The 24,208-nt window shown below is 36.2% G+C and overlaps 5 protein-coding genes and 1 non-coding gene across 6 annotated transcripts; 1 reads left to right on the forward strand and 5 right to left on the reverse strand.

Moving 5' to 3' along the window:
* Positions 1–455: 455 nt before the first annotated feature.
* On the forward strand, positions 456–2,617 carry NRS/ER (nucleotide-rhamnose synthase/epimerase-reductase). The gene is made up of 2 exons (XM_012231637.4): positions 456–1,090; positions 1,892–2,617. Exons 1-2 carry the CDS (start codon positions 632–634, stop codon positions 2,342–2,344), a joined length of 912 nt encoding a protein of 303 aa, XP_012087027.1. The 5' UTR covers positions 456–631; the 3' UTR covers positions 2,345–2,617.
* Positions 2,618–3,065: 448 nt separating this feature from the next.
* Positions 3,066–6,429, reverse strand: LOC105646071 (cucumisin). Its single transcript, XM_089720796.1, has 10 exons — positions 6,278–6,429; positions 6,094–6,182; positions 5,915–6,012; positions 5,686–5,826; positions 5,497–5,596; positions 4,906–5,419; positions 4,484–4,809; positions 4,310–4,421; positions 4,014–4,227; positions 3,066–3,925 (listed from the first exon to the last, which is right to left on the reverse strand). Exons 1-10 carry the CDS (start codon positions 6,359–6,361, stop codon positions 3,291–3,293), a joined length of 2,313 nt encoding a protein of 770 aa, XP_089576922.1. The 5' UTR covers positions 6,362–6,429; the 3' UTR covers positions 3,066–3,290.
* Positions 6,430–7,786: 1,357 nt separating this feature from the next.
* Positions 7,787–7,982, reverse strand: LOC119370035 (U2 spliceosomal RNA). Its single transcript, XR_005177614.1, has one exon. It is a non-coding gene; the product is annotated as a U2 spliceosomal RNA (small nuclear RNA).
* A 1,728-nt stretch (positions 7,983–9,710) lies between these two features.
* LOC105646070 (cucumisin) lies at positions 9,711–13,117 on the reverse strand. The gene is made up of 10 exons (XM_020683934.3): positions 12,967–13,117; positions 12,755–12,843; positions 12,578–12,675; positions 12,348–12,488; positions 12,149–12,248; positions 11,558–12,071; positions 11,133–11,461; positions 10,959–11,070; positions 10,666–10,879; positions 9,711–10,577 (listed from the first exon to the last, which is right to left on the reverse strand). The coding sequence occupies exons 1-10, from the start codon at positions 13,048–13,050 to the stop codon at positions 9,943–9,945; spliced, it is 2,316 nt and encodes a 771-aa protein (XP_020539593.2). The 5' UTR covers positions 13,051–13,117; the 3' UTR covers positions 9,711–9,942.
* A 1,333-nt stretch (positions 13,118–14,450) lies between these two features.
* LOC105646069 (cucumisin) lies at positions 14,451–17,616 on the reverse strand. Its single transcript, XM_020683933.3, has 9 exons — positions 17,450–17,616; positions 17,247–17,344; positions 17,007–17,147; positions 16,803–16,905; positions 16,198–16,711; positions 15,778–16,100; positions 15,574–15,688; positions 15,279–15,492; positions 14,451–15,190 (listed from the first exon to the last, which is right to left on the reverse strand). Exons 1-9 carry the CDS (start codon positions 17,614–17,616, stop codon positions 14,553–14,555), a joined length of 2,313 nt encoding a protein of 770 aa, XP_020539592.3. The 3' UTR covers positions 14,451–14,552.
* A 4,465-nt stretch (positions 17,617–22,081) lies between these two features.
* Positions 22,082–23,665, reverse strand: LOC105645895 (transcription factor TCP9). Its single transcript, XM_012231636.4, has one exon. It carries the CDS (start codon positions 23,495–23,497, stop codon positions 22,232–22,234), a length of 1,266 nt encoding a protein of 421 aa, XP_012087026.1. The 5' UTR covers positions 23,498–23,665; the 3' UTR covers positions 22,082–22,231.
* Between the last annotated feature and the right edge of the window lie 543 nt (positions 23,666–24,208).

Consider the following 24,208-nt stretch of genomic DNA (forward strand, 5'->3'; position numbering starts at 1 on the left):
ACTAATCAATCAATTATAAAAGTTAAAAGTTATTTCTATTTTTCAGTTTACATCATTAATTTTCATCTCAACTTATTATTATACTTTTAAGTTTTTAGTAATATAGACAAATTGTCTTTATTTATGTTAGAGACTAAATATTTGTTGTCTAAAACTTGATTAATCAACAATTAAAATTAAAGACAAGAAATTATCGAAGATGGAGTTAAAAACCTTATTTAATAGTATTTTATAAATAAATAATAATAATAATAATAATAATAATAATAATAATAAATTTATGTAAGAGACTAAATATTTGTTGTCTAAAACTTGATTAATCAACAATTAATATTAAAGACAAGAAATTATAGAAGATGGAGTTAAAAACCTTATTTAATAGTATTTTCTTCCAAAATAGAAGAGCACACAAAATCATTTGGCTCCGTTTTAAATCAAAAAATAAAAATTTGAAGAGAAACAAACACACCACCCTACCCATCGCTGTCCATAGGACCGTAGCACCAAAACAAAGAGCAACCCATCATATCGTCACTTCCCTATATATTACCGGAAGAGAGATCCCATTTTCGCCAGATCAATTTCCACCAGATCCAGAAATACTACCTCATCTCCCTCTCCATACCCAACAATGGGCTTCCCATCAAACGGCAACGCATCAGATGCCGACAAGCCACTTAAGTTCCTCATCTACGGTCGAACTGGTTGGATCGGTGGTCTCTTGGGTAAGCTCTGCGAGTCTCAGGATATCGACTACACCTATGGCTCCGGTCGCCTCGAAAACAGAGTCTCTCTGGAAGCTGACATAGCCACCGTCAAGCCTACCCATGTCTTCAACGCCGCCGGTGTCACTGGCAGGCCTAACGTAGATTGGTGCGAATCTCATAAGGTGGAGACTATTAGGACCAATGTGGTCGGGACGCTTACTTTGGCCGATGTTTGCAGAGAAAAGGGCCTGATTTTGATTAATTATGCTACTGGTTGTATTTTCGAGTATGACTCGAATCATCCTCTCGGGTCAGGTATCGGGTTCAAGGAGGAGGATACTCCGAATTTCATTGGATCCTTCTATTCCAAGACTAAAGCTATGGTAAACAATTGATTCGATTAGTTAGTTTGAAGTAATTACATTTTTATGTGTTTCTTCATAAGATCTAAAATAACATAACATGACGCTGCTTAAAATGGTGTATGCAATTGGTTATGCTTGAGCTAAGTCATGTTTGATTTGAATCGAGTAATTTCAAGATGAATCTAGTTAGTTTTGATTGAACATGGCATTTTTTTTATGAACATTTCGGTTGGAATAAGTAGACAGTAAGGCAGAGAAATTTAGAGTTAGCCAATTTCTTAGGATTAGTTCATGGATTCTAGATCTTAAGAAGAAATAGCATTTGGGTTAGTGTGTCAAGTAATTGCATCTTAGTGCAAGAAATGAAAGATCAAATCTTGCATCTCCTGCCTTATTGAGAAAAACAGCTTTATATGATAACTTTAAATAATTGCATTATCAGATGCCTTGAAGATGCTTAGTTGTTTTATACTTCATATTTTGGAAAAAGCATGTATTTTATTTATTTAACACTGAATATATTTGCATATGTATCAGTGCACCTGCAATCAAACGGTATTAGAAGAGGAAATGAGCTTCTTGTTATTAAAAATGATACAGAGCTCAACTATCAAGTTGAAGAAGAACTTGTAACCTGCAATTCCGCTTTGTGAATCCACTTGCTCATGCATACATGTGCACACACCTGTTTGCTATTTTTATTGATATATTTTTTATATTAAAAGATTCGTTTTTATATTAGTAGTGAATAGATAATTATGTACATTACTTATTGTGTTACTTCTGTTTTACACCTTTTTTTCTTTTTTTATTTGAAAGGTGGAAGAGTTGCTCAAGAATTATCAAAATGTTTGTACTTTGCGAGTCAGAATGCCAATTTCATCTGATTTATCTAATCCCCGTAACTTCATCACAAAGATCACTCGATATGAGAAGGTAGTCGACATTCCAAACTCAATGACAATCTTGGATGAGCTGCTTCCCATTTCCATAGAGATGGCAAAGAGAAACCTTACTGGAATCTGGAATTTTACAAACCCTGGTGTGGTCAGCCACAATGAAATTTTAGAGATGTATAAGAATTATGTTGATCCGAACTTCACATGGAAAAACTTCACTCTTGAGGAGCAGGCGAAAGTAATAGTTGCGCCAAGGAGCAATAATGAGCTTGATGCATCCAAATTGAGTAAGGAATTTCCTGGAATGTTACCAATAAAGGAGTCCCTTATCAAGTATGTGTTCAAGCCAAATCAGAAGACTGCTACTGCATAATGTCATTAAGTTATAGCCCGAATGCCTGCCGTTAAGGGCTCTCTTGTTCTGCTTCAAGACAATGAGAATGACAAAATGGTTCTTGAATTTTAGGCTTCAATTTTTTTTCCCTTACCTTTTGCTATTTTTTTACTTCCTGCTCGTGAGGTTAATGTGATGCCTTATAGGTTCCTGTTCCCAAATCACACATGATTGCAGCTATTGATATTTGAATGTTGTATTTGTAACTTGATCGTCAATAAATTAGTTGGAAGTGATTTATCAGGTTATAAATATTATTTTTGAGAGTTTATTATAGTTGTATGACAACAGCTTCATTATTGGCAAGTAATAGGATCTGTATTGATAATTTGAATTTTCTTAATGGTTGTGTAATGCTATTACTATCTATTGCGATTGCTCAAGATAGTTGGTTCTTAGTTTCTTTTTCACAATTTCTTATTAGACAGTCCATTTTCGATGGAAGCTATGAGCTGTCAGCTGTTTTTATGCTATTTATATGTAAACCTTTCAAATGATCTTGGCTGATTATTTTTTCAAAGGATTTATGGACCTGGACAAGCATATTGCTTATTATAATTTGACTATTTCTAAATATTTCCGAGTGCTGAGATGTAAATTGCTTTTATGCTCCTGTAGAGATGTTGACTCTTAAAGGAAACTTTTAGATCCAAATTTTCATGGAGAAGGAAGACACAGTTAATAATGGAGAAGGAAGACATTTGGTGTAGCAAAACTCTAGACGTCAAGATAATTTTTTTGCAACCTTACATAATTTTGCAGTTCCCCCGTTTTTAGGATCAGGGAGACGCAGGAATGACCAACATTTCTGGAAATGAGCAATTAATGCACCCTGGTATTCCTTGCGAATTCCCTTCTTCTCTATCTAATTCCCCAACATAACTAGAAAAAAAAAAAAATCAATAAAGAAAATCTTGACTGGGATTTATTGGCGGCTGAACATACCATTCTTGCGATATATAGGAACTTGAAATCTATATGTTTTCTCTGACTCCGAGGAAGGAACACCATAGGTATAACCAGGGAGAATATTATACACTACTACTGGACTTCTCACCACATGAACCCCATCTTTCCAGGATATTGCACCTGAAACTATCATCGTCTGCGCAATCTTTGGCCCGTGGACTGTCACTGTGAACGTTTTCTTCTCTCCAACAGCAGAGAATGATAGGGTAGAAGGCTTCACTGCGACTTTAACCACAGGGTGAGGCATGTAAACGCTAACAGTATAAGTTGAATTTGGTGAACCAACATTAGTTACTGTCCTTGTAAATACTCCCTGAATTGGCTGCCTGTCTTCTACAGCTACAGCAAATGTCGGGTAGTTAAGATCCCAGGCTCTTCCAAGCTTTGAGGTCTTGCAAACTGTACTGTTGTCTCCGGTAATCAATCTGAGAGTAGTAGTGTTGTAACCTTGCTTGCAAAGGAAGTTAATGTAATCGGCTTCAGATGCATCGTAAGCAAGCCCAGGATCTACTGCTTGCAATGGATTTATATGGCCTGACCCGTAACCAAATTCAAGGACTTCTTCGTGTTTGCTTGGGTCCATGATATAAGCTGTGCTCATGGAAACATAAAGCTTAAATGGAGATGGAAAATTAGTTATTAGATAAAAAGAGAGCAGAACATTTTAATAAGCCACCACCTGTTGTCATAAGTGCAGATTTAATGGCAGCAGGAGACCAGTCAGGATGAGCAGCCTTAACATAAGCAGCAGCGCCACTAGCGTGTGGGCAGGACATGGATGTGCCTGAGATTACATTGAACTTCTTGCTTCTCGAGTCCTTTTCGTAGAGAGAAGGTGCTGCAAGAGGCGACCAGGCAGCAAGGATATCCACACCGGGGGAAGTGATATCAGGCTGTTCAGATGTAAATGTCAAGAAAGTTCCTCTAAACAAACAGATTATAGTAACTATTTTTCAAAATTTTCTTGATGATTACTTTGAGAATGTCAGGGCAGAGTTGGTTAGGTCCTCTGGATGAGAATGATGCAACAGAAGGGGCAGTAGTGTCCTTCCAAGTCTCACCAACTAGAATAGTCGCCGTTGGTTCCCTGAAAAGGTTTGTTTTATTTTATTAAATGAGAATAAAAGCATTTTATGCAGATGTTATTACCTTGTTGATTTAATGTAATTTAAAATTTCGACACCCTCTTCTTCGCTGACTGTTGTTGCTGGCAGTGGATAGTTAAAAGCCACATTGAAATCATCTCCATCCATCATTATGGTACCAATTCCATTGGCTACTAAAATGGCAGCACCATCCGTCCAGCGTTCGCAGAACACGATCTTTCCTGCTACTTTATATGAATTCATTGTACCAGGAAGAGGGCAATATTTTGCCAAGTCTGAGTTAACACCTCCAGAGTAGTTTGCTGCATCTCCTCCCCAAATCAAAGGATATGAGGTTCCATTGAGGTCAAAATCATTGATGGAGAGTCCCTTTTCAAGAACAAATAAACATGGTATTAGCCAAAGATTGATGAGAGAACCTTCGTTGATGATGATGCAGAAATGCTGAACTCATCATAAACTCACATTTAAGACTTGTCCATTGCCTAGCACCACTTTTGCAACAAATTTCCTATCAATGGTGCTAGCAGCTACAGTCAACGTCCATGGTGCTACGTTGGAGACTGAAAATGGTTCTGGTCCTGAATTACCTGCAGAATTTGAGGTTAGAATACCATTTTTCATGGCATGATAGGATCCAATGGCGACTGGGTCTTCAAAATACGGGGAGGAAGCGACAGAACCCAAAGATAGAGATAAAATATCAACACCATCTGCTATGGCATCATCAAATGCTGCTAGAATGTCTGCACCGTAACATCCAAAACTCCAGCAAACTTTATACACCGCAATTCTTGCATTAGGAACTCCACCTCTTGCAAGTCCTTCAGCTAGCCCAGAATAACTTGCTCCCTGCACCTCTCGCCCGGCAGCAGTCGAAGAAGTATGTGTCCCATGTCCTAAAGTGTCTCTAGGCGATTTTATTTCAGAAATGTCATATAATTCCAAACCGTTATACCAACGAGCTCCAATTATTTTTCTGCATTTCCAAATGTTCAATTAGCTCATTTATTTATATATGCTTCTCTTGTAGTGTGATAGAGAAAGGGATCTCACTTGTTGCAGGTGAAATTTGCACCTATGCATTTTCCTTTCCATTTAGCTGGAGGAGCCTTCATTCCTTCATCATTGAAGCTTTCAGATTCTGGCCAGATTCCTACATATAATACAAGAAGACATTAACCAATTTCAGACTAGCATATCATCCAGCAAAGCGATCCAAATGTGTATAAAATTATATAAAACCTGTGTCAAGAAGACCGACAACGACATCTGCTTCTTGAGATGGTCCGATTTTGGCATTGGTGAAACCCATGAATTCCCATGACCTTGTAGTGTGAAGCTTTAGAATGGGATTTAGAATCACTGAGATTACACCTTCCATTTCTGCAACCAAATTTCTTTTTTTCAATATTTTCTTCAGCATAAAACAAGCCAATAAATTTACATTTTGTCCCTACTAAGAAACGCTAACCTGAGATTGTTCTGGCCTCTTCATCTGTCAGCTTAGCTGCAAATCCGTTGAAACTCCTTCCGTAACTATAGATAATGGACTCTTTGGCTGACAAATTACTGAAATTGGAAAACAACACAATTTTCATATAAACCGAAAGTTTACTTTCAACTCATTAGAGTTAATTATATAGTCTTAACCTTGGAAGCACACTTTCTAGCATGGAATTGTGAACAGATTCAGGAGGAAAATCGCCTGGAGGCCCCTCTCCCATGTATACAATGTAAACCTGTATATGAACAAACACATACTCTTAATACATGCAGTGAAACTTCAAACATAAAAAATGGAAAAATGAAAAGGAAAAAGTTTGGTGACGTATACCTTCCTTTCATCGGCATGGCAATCCATGAACAATGCTGCTAGCAACAATGAGCAGATTAAAGCAAGCAACCCAGCCATAGCCATCTTGAAAATCTAATGTTGGTTAAAAACAAAGTATTGATTGATATTTTTCCAAGTTATGTAACTTTCTATTTATAGAGAAGCAATTCACCTACCCCTAAGTCCGCCTTGTTCGCTAATTGATATTTATATATCGATTTAAAAGAATTTAAACCATTTTTCTGAATTTGGTAATATTATTAGGGATTCTATTAACTAACAGGTGCGACACTACTGTTAGACGGATTAGGAGGCATTTGTTATTTCTTCTTTTTATTAAGAAATTGAATGTTTCCTTTCAAAAAAAAAAAAAAATTAAAAATTTAACTTTTAAAAAATATAGATAGAGTATTAAAAGAATTTATTTTTCTATTTATTAATACATTTCCTTACACTGAAGTTTCGACATACGTTCATAAAATTTTGTTGTGATACTATTATTTCGAGTTTGGTTAAAAATATTCATAAACTTAAACACAGATATTGAAAAATAATAAAAAGATATAATACAAATACAAATACAAATAAATAATCTACTCAAATGAAATACAATTAATTTTCAAATTTAAATAAATATACAAAATATAGAACATAGATCATAAATATATAGTACTAATTTCAAACTTAAATAAATAGTGTAATTTGGCGGACCTCTCTCTTTTTTTTTCTCTAATTATTGAAATCGTTTGACAATTCATTCTATAACTGGAAATCTTTAATTTATTTGCTCCAGGAGTCAAAGTTATGTTAATGTAAATTAAGTAGATTATTTTCTTTTTGAAACAAAATAATCCCTATATATATATATATATAAGTCAAAGATTTTTAGTTTATAAAATTTTTGGAAATTTTAAACAATCTTTTGAAGTTTGAACCAGTGGAGTGTAGAATCTATACATTGTGAAATTAGATATTTATTTGAAATCTCACTGTTTAGTTGAAAAAAAAAAAATAATCCATGGATTTAAAGATATTTTTTGATTAAATTAAATAGTTTGAATTATATTATTAATAAAAACAATGGAATTGAGAAAATTCCACTCTCTTCTAAAACTATACGATTGGAACCATGATGAAATCTATTAATTCAACACATTGTGGTTTTTTTTTTTTTTCCCAATAAAACAAATTTTGGCAAATTCATAGAGGGTATAATATTCCATTCTCCAAATTCCGCAATCCAAACCACCTCTTAAGTTCAATAGATGCTAGCTGTAAGGGCTAAATGAAATGAAAAATCCGACGTCGTTCATACCACTAAATCATGCATAGTTACCTAATAGGTTATTTGCTTGGCAATATGTAATTCCTATTTCAGTTTACTAGTTCGTTGGTACGTGCAACTGTATTGACGTAAAAATTTAACTGGTATTGGTGGGGTGCGCCAGGCCCGTGCTATAGTGCAAAGCATGGGCGACGCGCAAGAGGGTAAAAATTTAACTGGTATTGGTGGGGTGCGCCAGGCCCGTGCTATAGTGCAAAGCATGGGCAACGCGCGAGAGGCCCAGTAGCAAGCTACTGATACGGACTCCCCCACTAAAAAAATTAATTTAATATCGTGTGGGCCATTGGCCCACGTATCAGATATTAAACTGATAGGAACAGATACTACACTTGATCTTAGCCAAAAGGCCGAGAAAGGTATGATTTGTTCAGTGTTCCAAACTTCATTTTGTAGGCACTGTCTAGTTCTAACTCTTCTCTCTTCTTTCGATGTGGTATTCTGTTTATAAGCTAAACTTTTCCTCACACGCAAGAGAGGCAAGAACTGACCTCAACACTCTGAAAAGTTCATCCTAACATGTTTTTTTATTTAACATGTGTCCAAGGATGCCATTCTTGCGATTCATATAACTCCATGAGAAGGATTAGCAGCACCAGATAGAACATTAATGGGCTTCTCACAACATGAACTCCATCTTTCCACAATATTGCACCTGCCATAATTGCCTTATTTGTTATCTTTGGTCCATAAACTTTAACTGTAAACGTTCTCTTTTCTCAAATTTCAGAAAATGGAAGAACAGAAGGTTCGACAATGACTCTACTATGCTAGCCATGTACTTGCTTAAAACAGAATTATTTTTTATTTTCACAGTAATTGAAGTGTTTTCGTATAAATAAAAACCATGAAAAAAAAAAATCTGAATTCCAACAACTGCATAAATTACATTATTCAGAAAAAACAGAAATGTGTGGCGTTATATTATGTTAAAGTAATACTACTAACAGTATTAATTAACTTTCCAATGGCACACAAGTATCCTCTTTCCATTTCTTTTCTCCCATCTTGCAGAGAGGGCGAGAAAGAAAGAGTACGTTTCATTTAACCGTTATTTCAACCTTCCGATAGTGAAGGTAATACAAAAATTTACACAACATCAGAAATTACAACGACTCCTATATTCTTTTTTAATTACTTGCCTCCAAGAATGCCATTCTTGTGATAAATAGAAGAACCTTCAACTTTGGGTGTTTTCTGCAGCATGGTCGTGGAGAATGGGGAAGAATAAGTAGCACCAGGAAGTATATTGTAAACGACTAATGGACTTCTCACCATATAATTCCCGTAATTCCATTTTATTGAACCTGAAGTGATTGACCGTTGTGCAATCTTTGGTTCAGAAACCTTAACTGTAAATGTTTTATCTTCTCCAATGGCAGAGAATGACAAGACAGAGGGCTCTACCGTCACACTAAGAAGACTTGGCAAGTACATGCTGACAGTGTAAGTTGAATTAGGCTTGCCAACATTTGTAACTCTTCTCGTAAACACTCCCTAACCTCTTTCAAGCAATGTGCTGCTGCAGACGCTGCTGTTATCACCTGGGATTAGCTTAGAGTGGTAGTGCCATAACCTTGCTTGCAGAGGAAGTTAATGTAATCTGCTTCAGTTGCAAGATAAACTAGTCCAGGGTCTGTTGCTAGCATGCGGGCAAGACATGGATGTGCCTGAGATTATGTTGAAGTTTACACTTCTGCTGTCGGTCCAGGTGATAGAAGGTGGTGACACGGGAGACCAGGCAGCAAGAATGTCCACACCGGGAGCAGTCAAATCAGGCTGTGTGAACCATTAGCCATTTAAAATTTCAAGAATGTTCTATATTATTATTCAAGTTTTTGCCATAAAAACAATCATCAAGGTGATTGGGTTAGAAGAGAATGACACAACAGAAGGCGCTGCCAAATCCTTCTAATAAGTCTCGCTAACCAAAATAGTTGCAATACATATTTACACGTACATTATTAATTAATTTCATCAATTTTCTGCTCGTTGTGTAGCGATGTTGATTCTTAAAGGAACCTCTTTGATCCAAAATATCTTCTCTGGTTAAAATTAAAAAAAAGAAAAAGGTTCAAGTGACACAGTTAATTATGGAGAAGAAAACATTTGATGTAGCAAGACTAGACTTCAAGATAATTTTGGCAACCTTACATAATTTTGCATTTCCCCTGTTTTTAGGATCAGGGAGACGCAGGAATGACCAACATTTCAGGAAATGAGCAATTAATGCACCCTGGGATTCCTTGAGGAATTCCCTTCTTCTCTATCTAATTCCCTAACAGAATAAAAAAAAATCACTAATGAAAATCTTGACTGGGATTTATTGGCGGCTGAGGATACCATTCTTGTGATATATAGGAACTTCAAATCTAGATGTTTTCTTTGACCCAGAGGAAGGAATATCATAGGTATAACCAGGGAGAATATTGTACACTACTACTGGACTTCTCACCACATGAACCCCATCTTTCCAGGATATTGCACCAGAAATTATCGGCAACTGCGCAATCTTTGGCCCGCGGACTGTCACTCTGAACGTTTTCTTCTCTCCAACAGCAGAGAATGATAGGGTAGAAGGCTTCACTGTGACCTTAACCACAGGGTGAGGCATGTAAACGCTAACAGTATAAGTTGAATTTGGTGAACCAACATTAGTAACTGTTCTTGTAAATACTCCCTGAATTGGCTGCCTGTCTTCTACAGCTAGAGCAAATGATGGGTAGTTAAGATCCCAGGCTCTTCCAAGCTTTGAGCTCTTGCAAACTGTACTATTTTCTCGGGTAATCAATCTAAGAGTAGTAGTGTTGTAGCCTTGTTTGCAGAGGAACTTAATGTAATCGGCTTCAGATGCATCGTAAACAAGCCCAGGGTCTACTGCTTGCAATGGATTCATATGGCCTGACCCGTAACCAAATTCAAGGACTTCTTCGTGTTTGGTTGGGTCCATGATATAAGCTGTGCTCATGGAAACATAAAGCTTAAATGGAGATGGAAAATTAGTTATTAGATAAAAAGAGAGCAGAACATTTTAATAAGCCACCACCTGTTGTCATGAGTGCAGATTTAATGGCAGCAGGAGACCAGTCAGGATTGGCAGCCTTCAGATAAGCAGCAGCGCCGCTAGCGTGTGGGCAGGACATGGATGTGCCTGAGATTACGTTGAACTTCTTGCTTCTCGAGTCCTTTACGTAGTCAGAAGGTGCTGCAACAGGCGACCAGGCAGCAAGGATATCCACACCAGGGGCAGTGATATCAGGCTGTTCAGATGTAAATATCAAGAAAGTTCGTCTACACAAACAGATTATAGTAACTATTCAAAATTTTCTTGATGATTACTTTGAGAATGTCAGGGCAGAGTTCATTAGGTCCTCTGGATGAGAATGATGCAACAGAAGGGGCAGTAGTATCCTTCCAAGTCTCACCAACTAGAATAGTCGCCGTTGGTTTCCTGAAAAGGTTTGTTTTATTTTATTAAATAAGAATAGAAGCATTGTATGGAGATGTTATTACCTTGTGGATTTGATGTAATTTAAAATTTCGACACCCTGTTCTTTGCTGACTACTGTTGCTGGCAGTGGATAGTTAACAGCCACATTGAAATCATCTTCATTTGACGTCATTATGGTACCAATTCCACTGGCTACTAAAATCGAAGAACCAGTGGTCTGGCCTTCACATAACACGATCTTTCCTGCTACTCTATATGAATTCATTGCACCACGACGAGGGCAATGTTTTGCTATGTTTGGGTTAACACCTGCAGAGTAGTTTGCTGCATCTCCTCCCCAAATCAAAGGATATGAGGTTCCATTGAGGTCAAAATCATTGATGGAGAGTCCCTTTTCAAGAACAAATAAACATGGTATTAGCGAAAGATTAATGAGAGAACTTTCGTTGATGATGATGTAGAAATGCTGAACTCATCATAAACTCACATTTAAGACTTGTCCATTGCCTAGCACAACTTTTGTAACAAATTTCCTATCAATTGTGCTAGCAGCTACAGTCAACGTCCATGGTGCTACGTTGGTGACTGATTTTGGGTCGGGTCCAGAATTACCCGCAGAATTGGAGGTTAGAATACCATTTCTCATGGCATGATAGGATCCAATGGCGACTGCATCTTCAAAATATGGGGAGGGAAAATCAGGACCCAAAGATACAGACAAAATATCAACACCATCTGCTATGGCATCATCAAATGCTGCTAGAATATCTGCACCGTCACATCCATTACTCCAGCAAACTTTATACACCGCAATTCTTGCATTAGGAACTCCACCTCTTGCAAGTCCTTCAGCTAGCCCGGAATAACTTGCTCCTTGCACCTCTCGCCCGGCAGCAGTGGCAGAAGTATGTGTCCCATGTCCTTCAGTGTCTCTAGGCGATTTTATGTCAGTAACGTCATATGATTTCTTACCGTTATACCACCGAGCTCCAATTATTTTTCTGCATATTCAAATGTTTAATTAGTTTACTTATTTATATGTGCTTCTCTTGTAGTGTGATAGAGAAAGGGATCTCACTTGTTGCAGGTGAAATTTGCACCTATGCATTTTCCTCTCCATTTAGCTGGAGGAGCCTTCATTCCTTCATCATTGAAGCTTTCAGATTCTGGCCAGATTCCTATATATAATACAAGAAGACACTAACCAATTTCAGACTAGTATATCATCTTGAAATTTTCAGCAAAGCGATCCAAATGTGTATAAAATTATATAAAACCTGTGTCAAGGAGACCGATAATGACATCTGCTTCTTGAGACGGTCCGATTTTTGAACTGGAGAAACCCATGAAATCCCATGACCTTGTAGTGTGAAGCTTTAGAATGGGATTTGGAATCACTGAGATTACACCTTCCATTTCTGCAACCAAAGTTCTTTTTTTCCATTATTTTCTTCAGCATAGAACAAGTCGATAACTTCACATTTTGTCCCTAATAAGAAACTCTAACCTGAGATTGTTCTGGCCTCTTCATCTGTCAGCTTAGCTGCAAATCCGTTGAAACTCCTTCCATAACTATAGATTATGGACTCTTTTGCTGACAAATTACTGAAATTGGAAAACAACAAAATTTTCATGTAAACCGAAAGTTTACTTCAACTCATTAGAGTTAATTATACGTCTTAACCTTTCAAGCACATCTTCTAGCATGGAATGGTGAACAGATGCAGCTGAAAAATCGCCTTGAGGCCGCTCGCCCATGTATACAATGTAAACCTATATATGAACAAACACATACTCTTAATACACGCAGAGAAACTTCAAACATTAAAAATGGAAAAATGAAAAGGAAAATCTTTGGTGACTAGAAAGCAATGAAGTAAGAAGTTATATGTATACCTTTCTTTCATTGGCATGGCAATCCATGAACAATGCTGCTAGCAATAATGAGCATATAAAAGGAAGCAACCCTGCCATAGCCATCTTGGAAATCTAATGTTGGTTGAAAACAAAGTATTGATTGATATTTTTGAAGTTATGTAACTTTCTATTTATATAGAAGCAATTCAACTGGCTCTAGATCGGTCTCTTTCACTAATGAGTTATTTAAATTTTAAAAATTTTTTAAAAAGCCTAATTATCGATATATCAATTTCAAAAAAATTTAAACCATTTTTAAGGATTTTCTGAATTTGGTAATATTATTAAGAATTCTAAAAACATCTTAACTAACTGGTCTGATATTACTGTTAGATGGATATGGAGGCAGTTGAGCATGTATAACTGTACTGGAATTTGGATAATTCCTTTCAAAAAAATAAAAAACATACAAAAATTTAACTTTTAAAATTATATATTATTAAAAGAATTTATTTTTTATTTATTAATGAATTTCCTTAAACTGAAGTTTCGACTTACATTCATAAAATTTTATCGTGATACTATTATTTCTAGTTTGGTTAAATATATTCATAAACTTATACATAAACACGACTTTGAAAATTAATAAAAAATATTATACAGATAAAAGTAAATAATCTATTCAAATGAAATACAATTAATTTTCAAATTTAAATAAATATACAAAATATAAAACATAAATCATAAATATATACTAATTTCAAACTTAAATAAACAGTGTAATTTGGCGAACCTCTTTTTTTTTTTTTTTTCTAATTATTGAAATTGTTTCAGATTCATTCTATAAGTGGAAATCTTTGATTTATTTGCTTCAGGATTCAAAATTATCTTAATGTAGATTAAGTAGATTGTTTTCTTTTTTGTAGAAGATTAATTTTATTTAAACATATAATTTCTATATATATATATATATATATATATATATTAGTCAAAGATTTTTAGTTTATAAAATTTTTGGATAAATTTTTGTGAAATGAGATATTTATTTCAAATCTCACTGTTTAGTTGAAAAAAAAAATATAATCCATGGATTTAAAGATATTTTTGGATTAAATTAAATATTTTGAATTATATTATTAATAAAAACAATGGAATTGAGTGGAATTTCTCTCTCTTCTAAAACTACACAATTGGAACTATGATGAATTCTATTAATTCAATAGATTGTAGTTTATTTATTTTCTCAATCAAAGGGAGTTACCAGTTATGGAATGTTACATTCTTGTCTAAATTCCAGCAATCCAAACGATCTCTAAGTTTAATAAATGCTCCATGCTATTTTTATGAATAACATTACAATATATTACATATATATATATATATATATATATATATATATATATATATTAAGAAAAATTTTAGAAATATAATATAATAGAAGTGGTAAGATGGCATTCCAATGGCACACAAGTATTCTCTTTCCATTTCTTGCAGAGAGGGCGAGAAAGAAAGAGTACGTTTTATTTAACTGTTATTTCAACCTTGCGATAGTGAAGATAACACAAAAATTGACACAAAAATTGACACCATATCAGAAATTACAAGGACTCCTATTTCCTGTTTAATTAGTTGGCTCCAAGAATGCCATTCTTGTGATAAATAGAAGAACCTTCAAATTTGGGTGTTTTCTGCAGCCTGGTCGTGGAGGATGGAGAAGAATAAGTAGCACCAGGAAGTATATTGTAAACAACTAGTGGACTTCTCACCATATAATTTCCGTAATTCCATATTATTGCACCTGAACTGATTGGCTGTTGTGCAATCTTTGGTCCAGAAACCTTAACTGTAAATGTCTTAGTTTCTCCAATGGCAGAGAATGACAAGACAGAGGGCTCTATTGTCACACTAAGAAGACTTGGCAAGTACATGCTGACAGTGTAAGTTGAATTAGGTTTCCCAACATTTGTAACTCTTCTTGTAAACACTCCCTGAATGGGCTGCCCATCTTCAATTGCAAGTGCAAAAGTTGGGTAGTTAAGATCCCAAGCTCTTCCAAGCAATGTGCTGCTGCAAACACTGCTGTTATCACCTGTGATTAGTCTTAGAGTGGTAGTGTTATAACCTTGCTTGCAGAGGAAGTTAATGTAATCTGCTTCAGCTGCATCATAAACAAGTCCTGGGTCTGTGGCTGCCTGTGGATTAATTTGACCAGACCCATATGCGAATTCGAGTTCTGGGTGCTTCCTCGAGTCGATGATAGTAGCTATTCATATATGATATAAACAACTTCATCAGTCGAGTTCAGTTTTAATTATGTCTATTTTATGAAGGTGAGATAAAATAAGACTTACCTGTTGTCATAAGAGCGGATTTAACGGCTGCAGGAGACCAATCGGGATGAGCAGCCTTGACATAAGCGGCAGCAGCACTAGCATGCGGGCATGACATGGATGTGCCTGAGATTATGTTGAAGTTTACACTTCTGCTGTCTGTCCAGGTGATAGAAGGTGGTGACACGGGCGACCAGGCAGCAAGAATGTCCACACCGGGGGCAGTCAAATCAGGCTGTGTGAACCATTACCCATTTAAAATTTCAAGAATATTCTATATTATTATTCAAATTTTTGCCATAAAAACAATCATCACCTTGAGAACATCAGGACTAATTGGGTTGGGTCCTCTAGAAGAGAATGACACAACAGAAGGTGCTGCCAAATCCTTCAAATAAGTCTCACTAACCAAAATAGTTGCAATTGGAGATCTGAAAAGAAGGGGGATATACTTAGTTTTTTTAAAATTAGTAAGCAATAGTCTGTAAGATCAAATAAACAAGAAAGAATGCAATTTTACTTTGTTGTTCTGATGTAATCCAAAATTTGTTGACCATCTTCTGGGGAGATTACGGTTGCAGGTAAAGCATAACTAAAGGCAAAATCTTTGCTATACTCAGCATCCGCCATAATAGCACCCACACCATTAGCCCATAAAACGCCACTACCATCCCAAATGGTTTCACAAAAAACTATCTTTCCTGATGCTATATAAGAATTCAATGCACCAGTTACACAAAATTTTGCAATGTCAGGATCAGCACCTGCAGAATAATTTGCCGCATCTCCTCCCCAAATCAATGGATATGTCCCATTAAGCACAAAATTGTTAACGGAGAGCCCCTTTTTAATTTTAAGTCATCAACAAAATGAAAACTAATCAGTAAAGAATTGATTGAGAAAAGTATCATTAATGAAGTATGTATAACTATAAACTCACATTGAATACTTGTCCATTGCCGAGCACAACTTGTGCAATAAATTTCCTATCAATAGTACTAGCAGCAACGGTCAAAGTCCAAGGTGCAGAATTGGATACCGAGTAAGGATGTGGACCAGAGTTTCCAGCAGAATTAGAGGTTAGTATACCATATCTCATGGCATGGAAAGAACCAATTGCAATTGGATCTTCCACATATGGGAAAGCCCAAGGAGCACCAAGAGATACTGATAGAATATCAACACCATCAGCTATAGCATCATCAAATGCTGCAAGAATATCAGCACTAGAACATCCAAATGACCAACACACTTTGTAAACTGCAATTCTTGCATGTGGAACTCCACCTCTTGCTACTCCCTCAGCTAACCCAAAGTAACTTGCTCCTTGCACCTCTTGGCCGGCTGCAGTTGAGGCTGTGTGCGTTCCGTGTCCTTCAGAATCTCTTGGAGATTTGAAGTCAGTCTCAAAATACCAATCCTCACTGTTGTAATACCTTGCTCCAATGATCTTGCTGCAATATATATTTGCATGTACATTATTAATTAATTTCATCAATTTAAAAGCTTTAAGTGAAATTTTTGTCAGGAAAGTTAACTGCTCACTTGTTACAAGTGAAGTTGCCATTTCCTTGGCATATTCCTTTCCATTTGGCTGGTGGAGGACCCATGTCCGTATCGACAAAGCTCTCAGATTCTGGCCAGACTCCTGTAATTTAATCAAACAAATAGAAAAGCTTCAAATTAGCATATTACCTATACATATCCGCTTGAAATTGTTTTGGTGTCAACAATATAAAATAAGATTACCTGTATCTAGAAGACCGATAATGACATTCCCTTCTTGAGAACCGGAAAGTTTGCCTTTGGAGAAACCCATGAACTCCCATGACCTTGTTGTATGAATCTTTAGAATGTGGTTTGGCATCACTGATACGACACCATCCATTTCTGTAGCCAATTTTGGTTTTTTATTTAGCAATTGTATCCATTATCAAGGTAAATAATAATTGTTAAAAAGGTTTAGTTTATTTTGTTTGAAATAGTAACCTGAGATTTTTTCAACTTCTTCATCAGATAACTTAGCTGCAAAACCATTGAAACTCCTCCCGTAACTATAGATCAATGACTCTTTGGCTGAAGAAGTACTGCGATTGTAAAAGAAAAAACCATTATAGTATATACATTATTCTAGTATATATTAATAGCTTTAAGATTATATATATATATATAGCAATAAAATAAATATTAACCTTCCAAGTACAGTTTCTAGCATGGAGTGGTGAGTTTTTTCAGCAGCAAAATCTCCCCGAGGCAGGTCTCCCATGTACACAATGTGAACTTTCTTCTCACTGCCATAGCACTGCATAAAAAATGCAGCTAGCAATAGAAAAGAAACCAGTTGCCCCGCCCTGGCCATCTTATCTAAATTAGATGTAAGAAAACAAATTGCTGGTTGATGTTTAGAAGTTGAGTGGTAATGGTATTTATATAAGAAAATGTAACACTCGTTATTAACGTAAAATTTGGCCTTCTTGATCGGCAGAGCAGAATGCAGGCAAGGCAACAGGCCTGCTCTCGTGGTCTTCGCCAATTGAAATTAATTAATGTTGTAATCTGTGATTAACAACGTTCCAGCAAATTGTCTTTGTTGTAGTCGTTCATATTATCTTTGCATTTGTTCATTCTTGTTAGCATTTTGGACAGTTGGTTTTTGGACTTAGAAAGGTCAAATCATTAGTTGACCTATGAGTCCAGGACAATATACCATAGGACAAAGCCTAAAAGTCTAATTAGATATTGACCTTTTTTTTTCAATGATTGCACTGACAAAATTATTTTCTTAAATTTGACTTAATTAGTAATTTTCCTCCTTAACTATATTAATTAATTAATACTTTGTTTATTGACATTCATCAGCACAACATTTTTATGATCTCGTCGTATCAATCGGAAAGAAATTGACTTATCTTTACCAGATCTATAGGTTTCACTCGTAGATAAATGATAAAATATTTTTTTAATGGAAACAGAATATTCTAACTGAGAAAAAAATGATAAATTGGAAACAATATTTAAAAACATTTATTTTTACTGGTTTGATTCATAAATAAATCTATTTAGATCCGTCTAAACAAGTCTAATCCAACCGGAAATTACTCGCCGATTCATCCGCTAGCATGAAAAAAGGATCTATAGCCATTTGAGCCGGCGTGGGCTCAGGTCATGGCCCATGGGCTCTCCATTAACCTTAATATAAATCATATGTTTTGGACTACGCAGAACAAGGACACACTAATGACCGTTAATGGGTTGGGTTGTACCCGTTTACAAAATTAAAATTTTGATATCCATTATAGAATTATATTCATTATAAAAAGAATGATATACATCATTGTTAAAGTATATAAATATGTACTTTTTTTAGGAAAATAAACATGTACTTTCAGTTAACCAATATGTTCACATTGAATTTTTCGATTTTTAATTGATATTTTAAATTTATTTATCCATTTTCATAAAAATAGATTTGCTTTTTTTTAATTTATTTCAAAATATTGAGAATTTCCATCTCAAAGTATAATTAATTTCTTAATTCTTCAATATAATTATATTTAATATACTTTGTCATCAATATTCTTCTATTGATTTTTTTTTACTGAAGTGATGTGTAAATCCTAATTACTTTAACTTAATTTTCTTGGACATGGAATTAAATCTATTTTTATAAGATGGAGTAATAAATTTAATTCACAGTAAAAGGAAGTTGCATACTCCATCTAACATTCTAATCCCTTCTGGAAGTGGTCCCATCCCATGCGGTGAGGTGGAACGGCATTACCTGGAAGTAGCGAAGAGTGGACCACGGAAAAATAATCAACAGCCGTCAGTAGTACTGGAGGCGGGGCCCGTACTTTTTTTGGCTTCAAAAGTCTCAAACCAGACCCAACGAATCATTGATCAAACCATCAGATACAAAAGAGTGGCGAACCACCCAATGAAAATTTTGAAGGGCCCCACAAATATCAAAAGTTGAATGGAGAAGGGTGGGGACGTGGCAGGCCAACGTGCCTTGGTCCACGCATTGCTCTGCTAAATGGCTAATGCAGCCCCAACTTGCCAGCTTCGATTGTAGACCCCACATTTTCAGGATCACACTTCCCATCCATACGCCCTGCCCTGCACCGCGCTTTGAATGCGCGTTCGTTACACAGCTGTAGGTGTAAGTGACAACAAGAGAGAGAGAGATTCATTTTTCACCGCTATGAAGCGCGTGGTGTCTCAAGTAACTTCACTGTTTATGCTTGTTGAATGTTGACCCACCATTCGTGGAGGACTGCGGTGGAGGTGGACCATCTTCAGTCCCACTCCCAACCCTCAAGTCCTAACCACAGATGATTATCTTTAGTCGCGAGTCACGTGCATACCGGTCATTTCACATATGCTTTAGTAAATAAATCTCGATTTCTTTTTTTTTTTTCTTTTTAATTTTTGGCCAAAATCATAATTTATCGTGAATTATCTCACAAAAGTGAGTGAAAAATAATTATTTGTAAAATTTATTATGAGACATCCGACAATTTCTTAAGTTATAAATAGTGCATACGTGAGGCACTTTTCTTTCATTTTGTTCCTAACTTTCATCATTGATTATTTGAGCAACTTCATCAAACTAGCCCACTCAAAATCTAGAAGCCTCTTGCTATAAAATTATTGTTTTCATATTTAAATACTTGACATTTTAATTAATAATTAGTCGAATCCGTTAAAATGAATTACATTTTCAAATAAATTTTACTTTTAAAATTAGAGATTCAGAATTTAAAATCTTTAGTATCGAAAATATCTTATCTAAATATTACCTCGTTCTGAATATAAAAACAAAAGTTTGAATTAATTTAAGAATGTAAACAAAATTTTTAATATTTAATTCTTGAAATGAACTTATTGATTATTTTTAAAATATAAATAGAATTTAATATCAACTGAATTCAAGAGTTTTTAGAAATTTGAAGGTGAAAACAAAAATTTTACATACTTTGGATGTACCCAACAAATCCTCAATTTACAAAAACATGTTGAGCATTTATATTAAGTTTATTTTCGAAAAATTAAATTGAAATACAAGCAAAGGAAGTAAAGTTTTGACCATAGACTTCCCCCACTCGGTGTGTGGGGAATATTCCACTATTTCTTGTTTTTTAAAACATTTGATGTAAGCATAAGCTGTTAGTGGGCCAAAGAATTCAGTGCGCCCAGACAAGCTAACAATTCGTGGGTCCATTTGTTACGTGTCTTGGGCCCAAACTACACTTTTGAAATTGACATTATCTTCTCATTTCCATCTTGTTTTTGAGGCGGGACCATATGTTTGTTTCCAGTATAATAAATTTTCTTTTTAATAACCAACTATTGATCGATACTTTTAAATTTTTTTATACAAATTATTTTTTCTACTAATTCCATTTGATATGTAATCTGAATTTTGTTTTCATATTACCACGTTTTGTAAATTACTGTTGATTTCTTCAAGGGCACATTTTATTGGTCTAAATTAAAATTTGAAGACTTTATTAAATACTCGTAATAGAAAAAACAATTTTATATATTACTTATTTATTTTATTTGAAATGTTTAATATAATATGAATTTCGGTGGTATGTATTAATAAAAAATAATAGAAAATGTTCTTTTTAAAAAAAAAAAAAAATAAGAACATGGAGTTTAAGCCCGAATAAGACTAACTTGAAGCGAATCGAATAAAAAAATTCCTTATTAGATCAGATTTAAATTTTAAATAGTCCTTGCTGGAAATGGTCCCACAAAATGAGGTGGACCACCCAATGGCCTGAAATATAAAAACGGGTTGGACCAAAGAAAATAAATCAACAGCCGTTCAATTGTTAGATGCAGGGGGCCCATTGATACAAAGCAGTTAGATAAGAGTTGGGAACCCTTTGCATTTCAAACCAAACCAATGGGAGAGAGCCACCCAATATAAAACTTGAAGCGCCCCACAAATATTAAAACTTAAATAGCACACTAGTAATCTCTCAAAGCCGATAGACGACGATGGGGACGCGTTTGGGCCCCACGTGCCTAGGTGCACGCACAGCTTCCCCCCACCCCACCTTGTAGACCCCATGCTTCTAGGATCACATTTTCCATGCACACTCTCTTCTCTTGTCTACGCGATCTATGCGCGTTCATAAAATCCCTAAGCTGATGGAAGGATTTTCGTATTACACGTGCTCTTGAGAGCGTGGAGAATGGAGATGGTGGTGTAGAGCAAAGCTCACAGTTTTTTGCTTGTTGTCCCACCATTTGGAGGTGGTGGACCACACCACCATGACCACCTCAACGACCCCTAACCCTAAGTCCTAACCACACGTGGGTATCTTTTGGCACGTGGGTACCTTCAAACACGCGTGTCGGTTTATGCTCAGTAAACCAACTATACTTATCATCGACATTGTGTGCAGACTGCAGACCACTTCTACTGTAATTACTAATTAGTGCTGTTAATCTTAACAAATTAAATTATTTTTTATATAATGGTCCTAAATATTAAAAACTGGTAATGCTATATTCTAAGAATTTCGCTCCAGAAGTTTGCCTAAGAAAAGTTTACTAAAGCGGAATAAGATTGGAATGGCAGTTATTCTATTTTTATCCATTGAAAGTTACGTTATCCAAATCAACAGTTTTACTGTGGGTAAATTGGGATAAATAGTCAAGTCAACGAAGGCTCGTTAGTACATAGAATAGAACAGAGCTGCAATAGCCATTTTGTTTCTTTCTTACTGTGATTTGTCCTATGAAGTTTATTTTAGGTCATGAATCATAGGCATGAAGAAGAAGAAGAAGAAGAAGAAACAACAAAGTTAGACCAACAATTTCTACAACACTGAATTATCCAGTCAAAGACACAGATCAGATCACAACCCAAAAAATAAAATTAAAAAAAACTAAAAATGGGTTTGCAATAGTCACTGATTATTATTATTAATTATCATTATAATTATTTTTTTTTCTCATGATTTTGAACCTTGGTGTTGTTGATTACTAGCAGAGCGACCCATCAACTGCAATTCTTGCTTATCGTATATTTCTAAAGAAAAATCCCTTAGCATCTGAGCTTTTCCTCCGATATTCCCGCTGCTACCACTACCAGTGTTAGTAGAACTTACACTTGGCGCCATAGTTGATTTCTTCGCCACCTTTGCTCCGATACTTGTGCTTGTCACAACCGTTGGCGGTGCCCTAACCTCCACGCCACTCGGTATATTCACTATGTTAACTCCCGTTGTTTGATTATTATTACCATTTGTGGCTGCTGCCGCCACAAAGGACGATATCGGTCTTGCTGCTGCTACGTTGAAAACCGGCGCTATTGACGGTGATAATGCCCATATTTGAGGCTGTTGCTGATGAGTCGACGGCCCAGAAACACCAGCCGCCGCCGCCGCAAATGCGGAAGTTCCGGCTGGTGTAGCTGCTTGGGGAATCATCCAAAAAGCGTTTGCGGGTACCATCATACCTCCGCTGCTTACGGCCCATACGGGTACTAATCCTTGAGGGGTTGCAGTCGCGGCGATTGGAGTTGCCGGCGTTACTGGCGCGAGACCGGAGCTTTGTGTAACAGGGACTGTCACTTCGCTTATATCGCAGAACTCTGAGTTTGAAGGCCGTTTCCGTTTCTTTGTTGTTTCTGTTAATGAATTGTTGCTATCGTTAGTGCTTGTAGGGATTTTAAGGGTCCCACCAACAGAAACGGCGATGGCGGGGACAGTTCCAGTACCGGTGGCTTCAATAATGGCTTGTTCCGCGTGTTCAAGAAGCCACCTAACGGTTTCACCGTCTGATTTGTGGCCTAGTTCACGGGTCAGCTGGAAAATCCGTGCAGCACAAGTAGCGGGTATTCGGATCCTACGGCCACGGCCTTCGACTTTTGTATGCCGATCCTTGGTGGATGAACGTCTACTTGTAGTCACCGGCATAGGCATGGGAATTGACATTGGCATCTGCATAGCCATCGGGACTACCCCAATAGCCGACGGCTGCGGCGGAGGGTGTTGTGGGCCATGTGGGTGGGTTCTACGGTCCGGGTCAGATGGTGGGTCGGAATCAATAGGCTCTTCCTTCAACGGCATAAGCTGAAACGCCTCCGTTTCATCAATTGTAGATATCTTTGAGACCCCATTATCGGTGTAATTGTTATTTCTGTTGATATTATCTTCTTTAACGTCACCAGCGCTTGTGCTAAGATCAGAAGTGCCTCCTTCATCATCTGGGTCCATTTGAAAGAACTCCACTTTCGGGGTCAACAGAGAAAAATGAAAGACACCCAGATAATAATATATGGGAGCGTTCGTTTCTCAGGAAAATTAAATGTGCGTTTTCTTTCTAATATGGTTTGTTTGGTTCAGAGGTAAGAGAAATTACAGTAAGAGACTCTGGGGAAGGAAAGGGTAGAACAAAAAAGATCAAACCCTAGAATTTATTTATTCTCTCCTTTTTGTTCATGTTTTATGTAAATTTGTAATATAATAATAATAACAATAAATCATCATCCTCTTGTTTGTTGTTTTGTGATTTTCAGAAAAAGAAATAGTGTGTTAGCGTGGGGATGGAGAAATCAACGGATGGGATAAGATCATGGAAATGGTGTGAGAAGAAAAGGGTGACACGTGTAGGAACTAGAATCGGTGACCAAATTGGGGCAGGGGGAAATAGAGGGAGGTCCCAATCAAGTGGACCAGAGAGGACAGGTGGTCTCTAAGTCTCAACCAATTGGTTTATAGAGTAGTGTCAGAAAAGTCTGGAAAAGTAATAGTATTTGTGGTCTAATACTCTAATAAATGAATTTCATTGGTTGATGCCACCTTGCTTGTGGTGGTCCACGCATTATCAGAAAGGGAAAAGATCTCTACTGTTGCCATCTTTTGATTATACAAGCAAAATTTAAGAAGTTTTTGGTGGCACAGGACGGGAGATAGATGGTTCTCTCT

The sequence above is a fragment of the Jatropha curcas genome, chromosome 4 (assembly GCF_041381405.1).
Source record: "Jatropha curcas cultivar XTBG-Jc1 chromosome 4, XTBG_Jcur_1.0, whole genome shotgun sequence".
NCBI lineage: Eukaryota > Viridiplantae > Streptophyta > Magnoliopsida > Malpighiales > Euphorbiaceae > Jatropha > Jatropha curcas.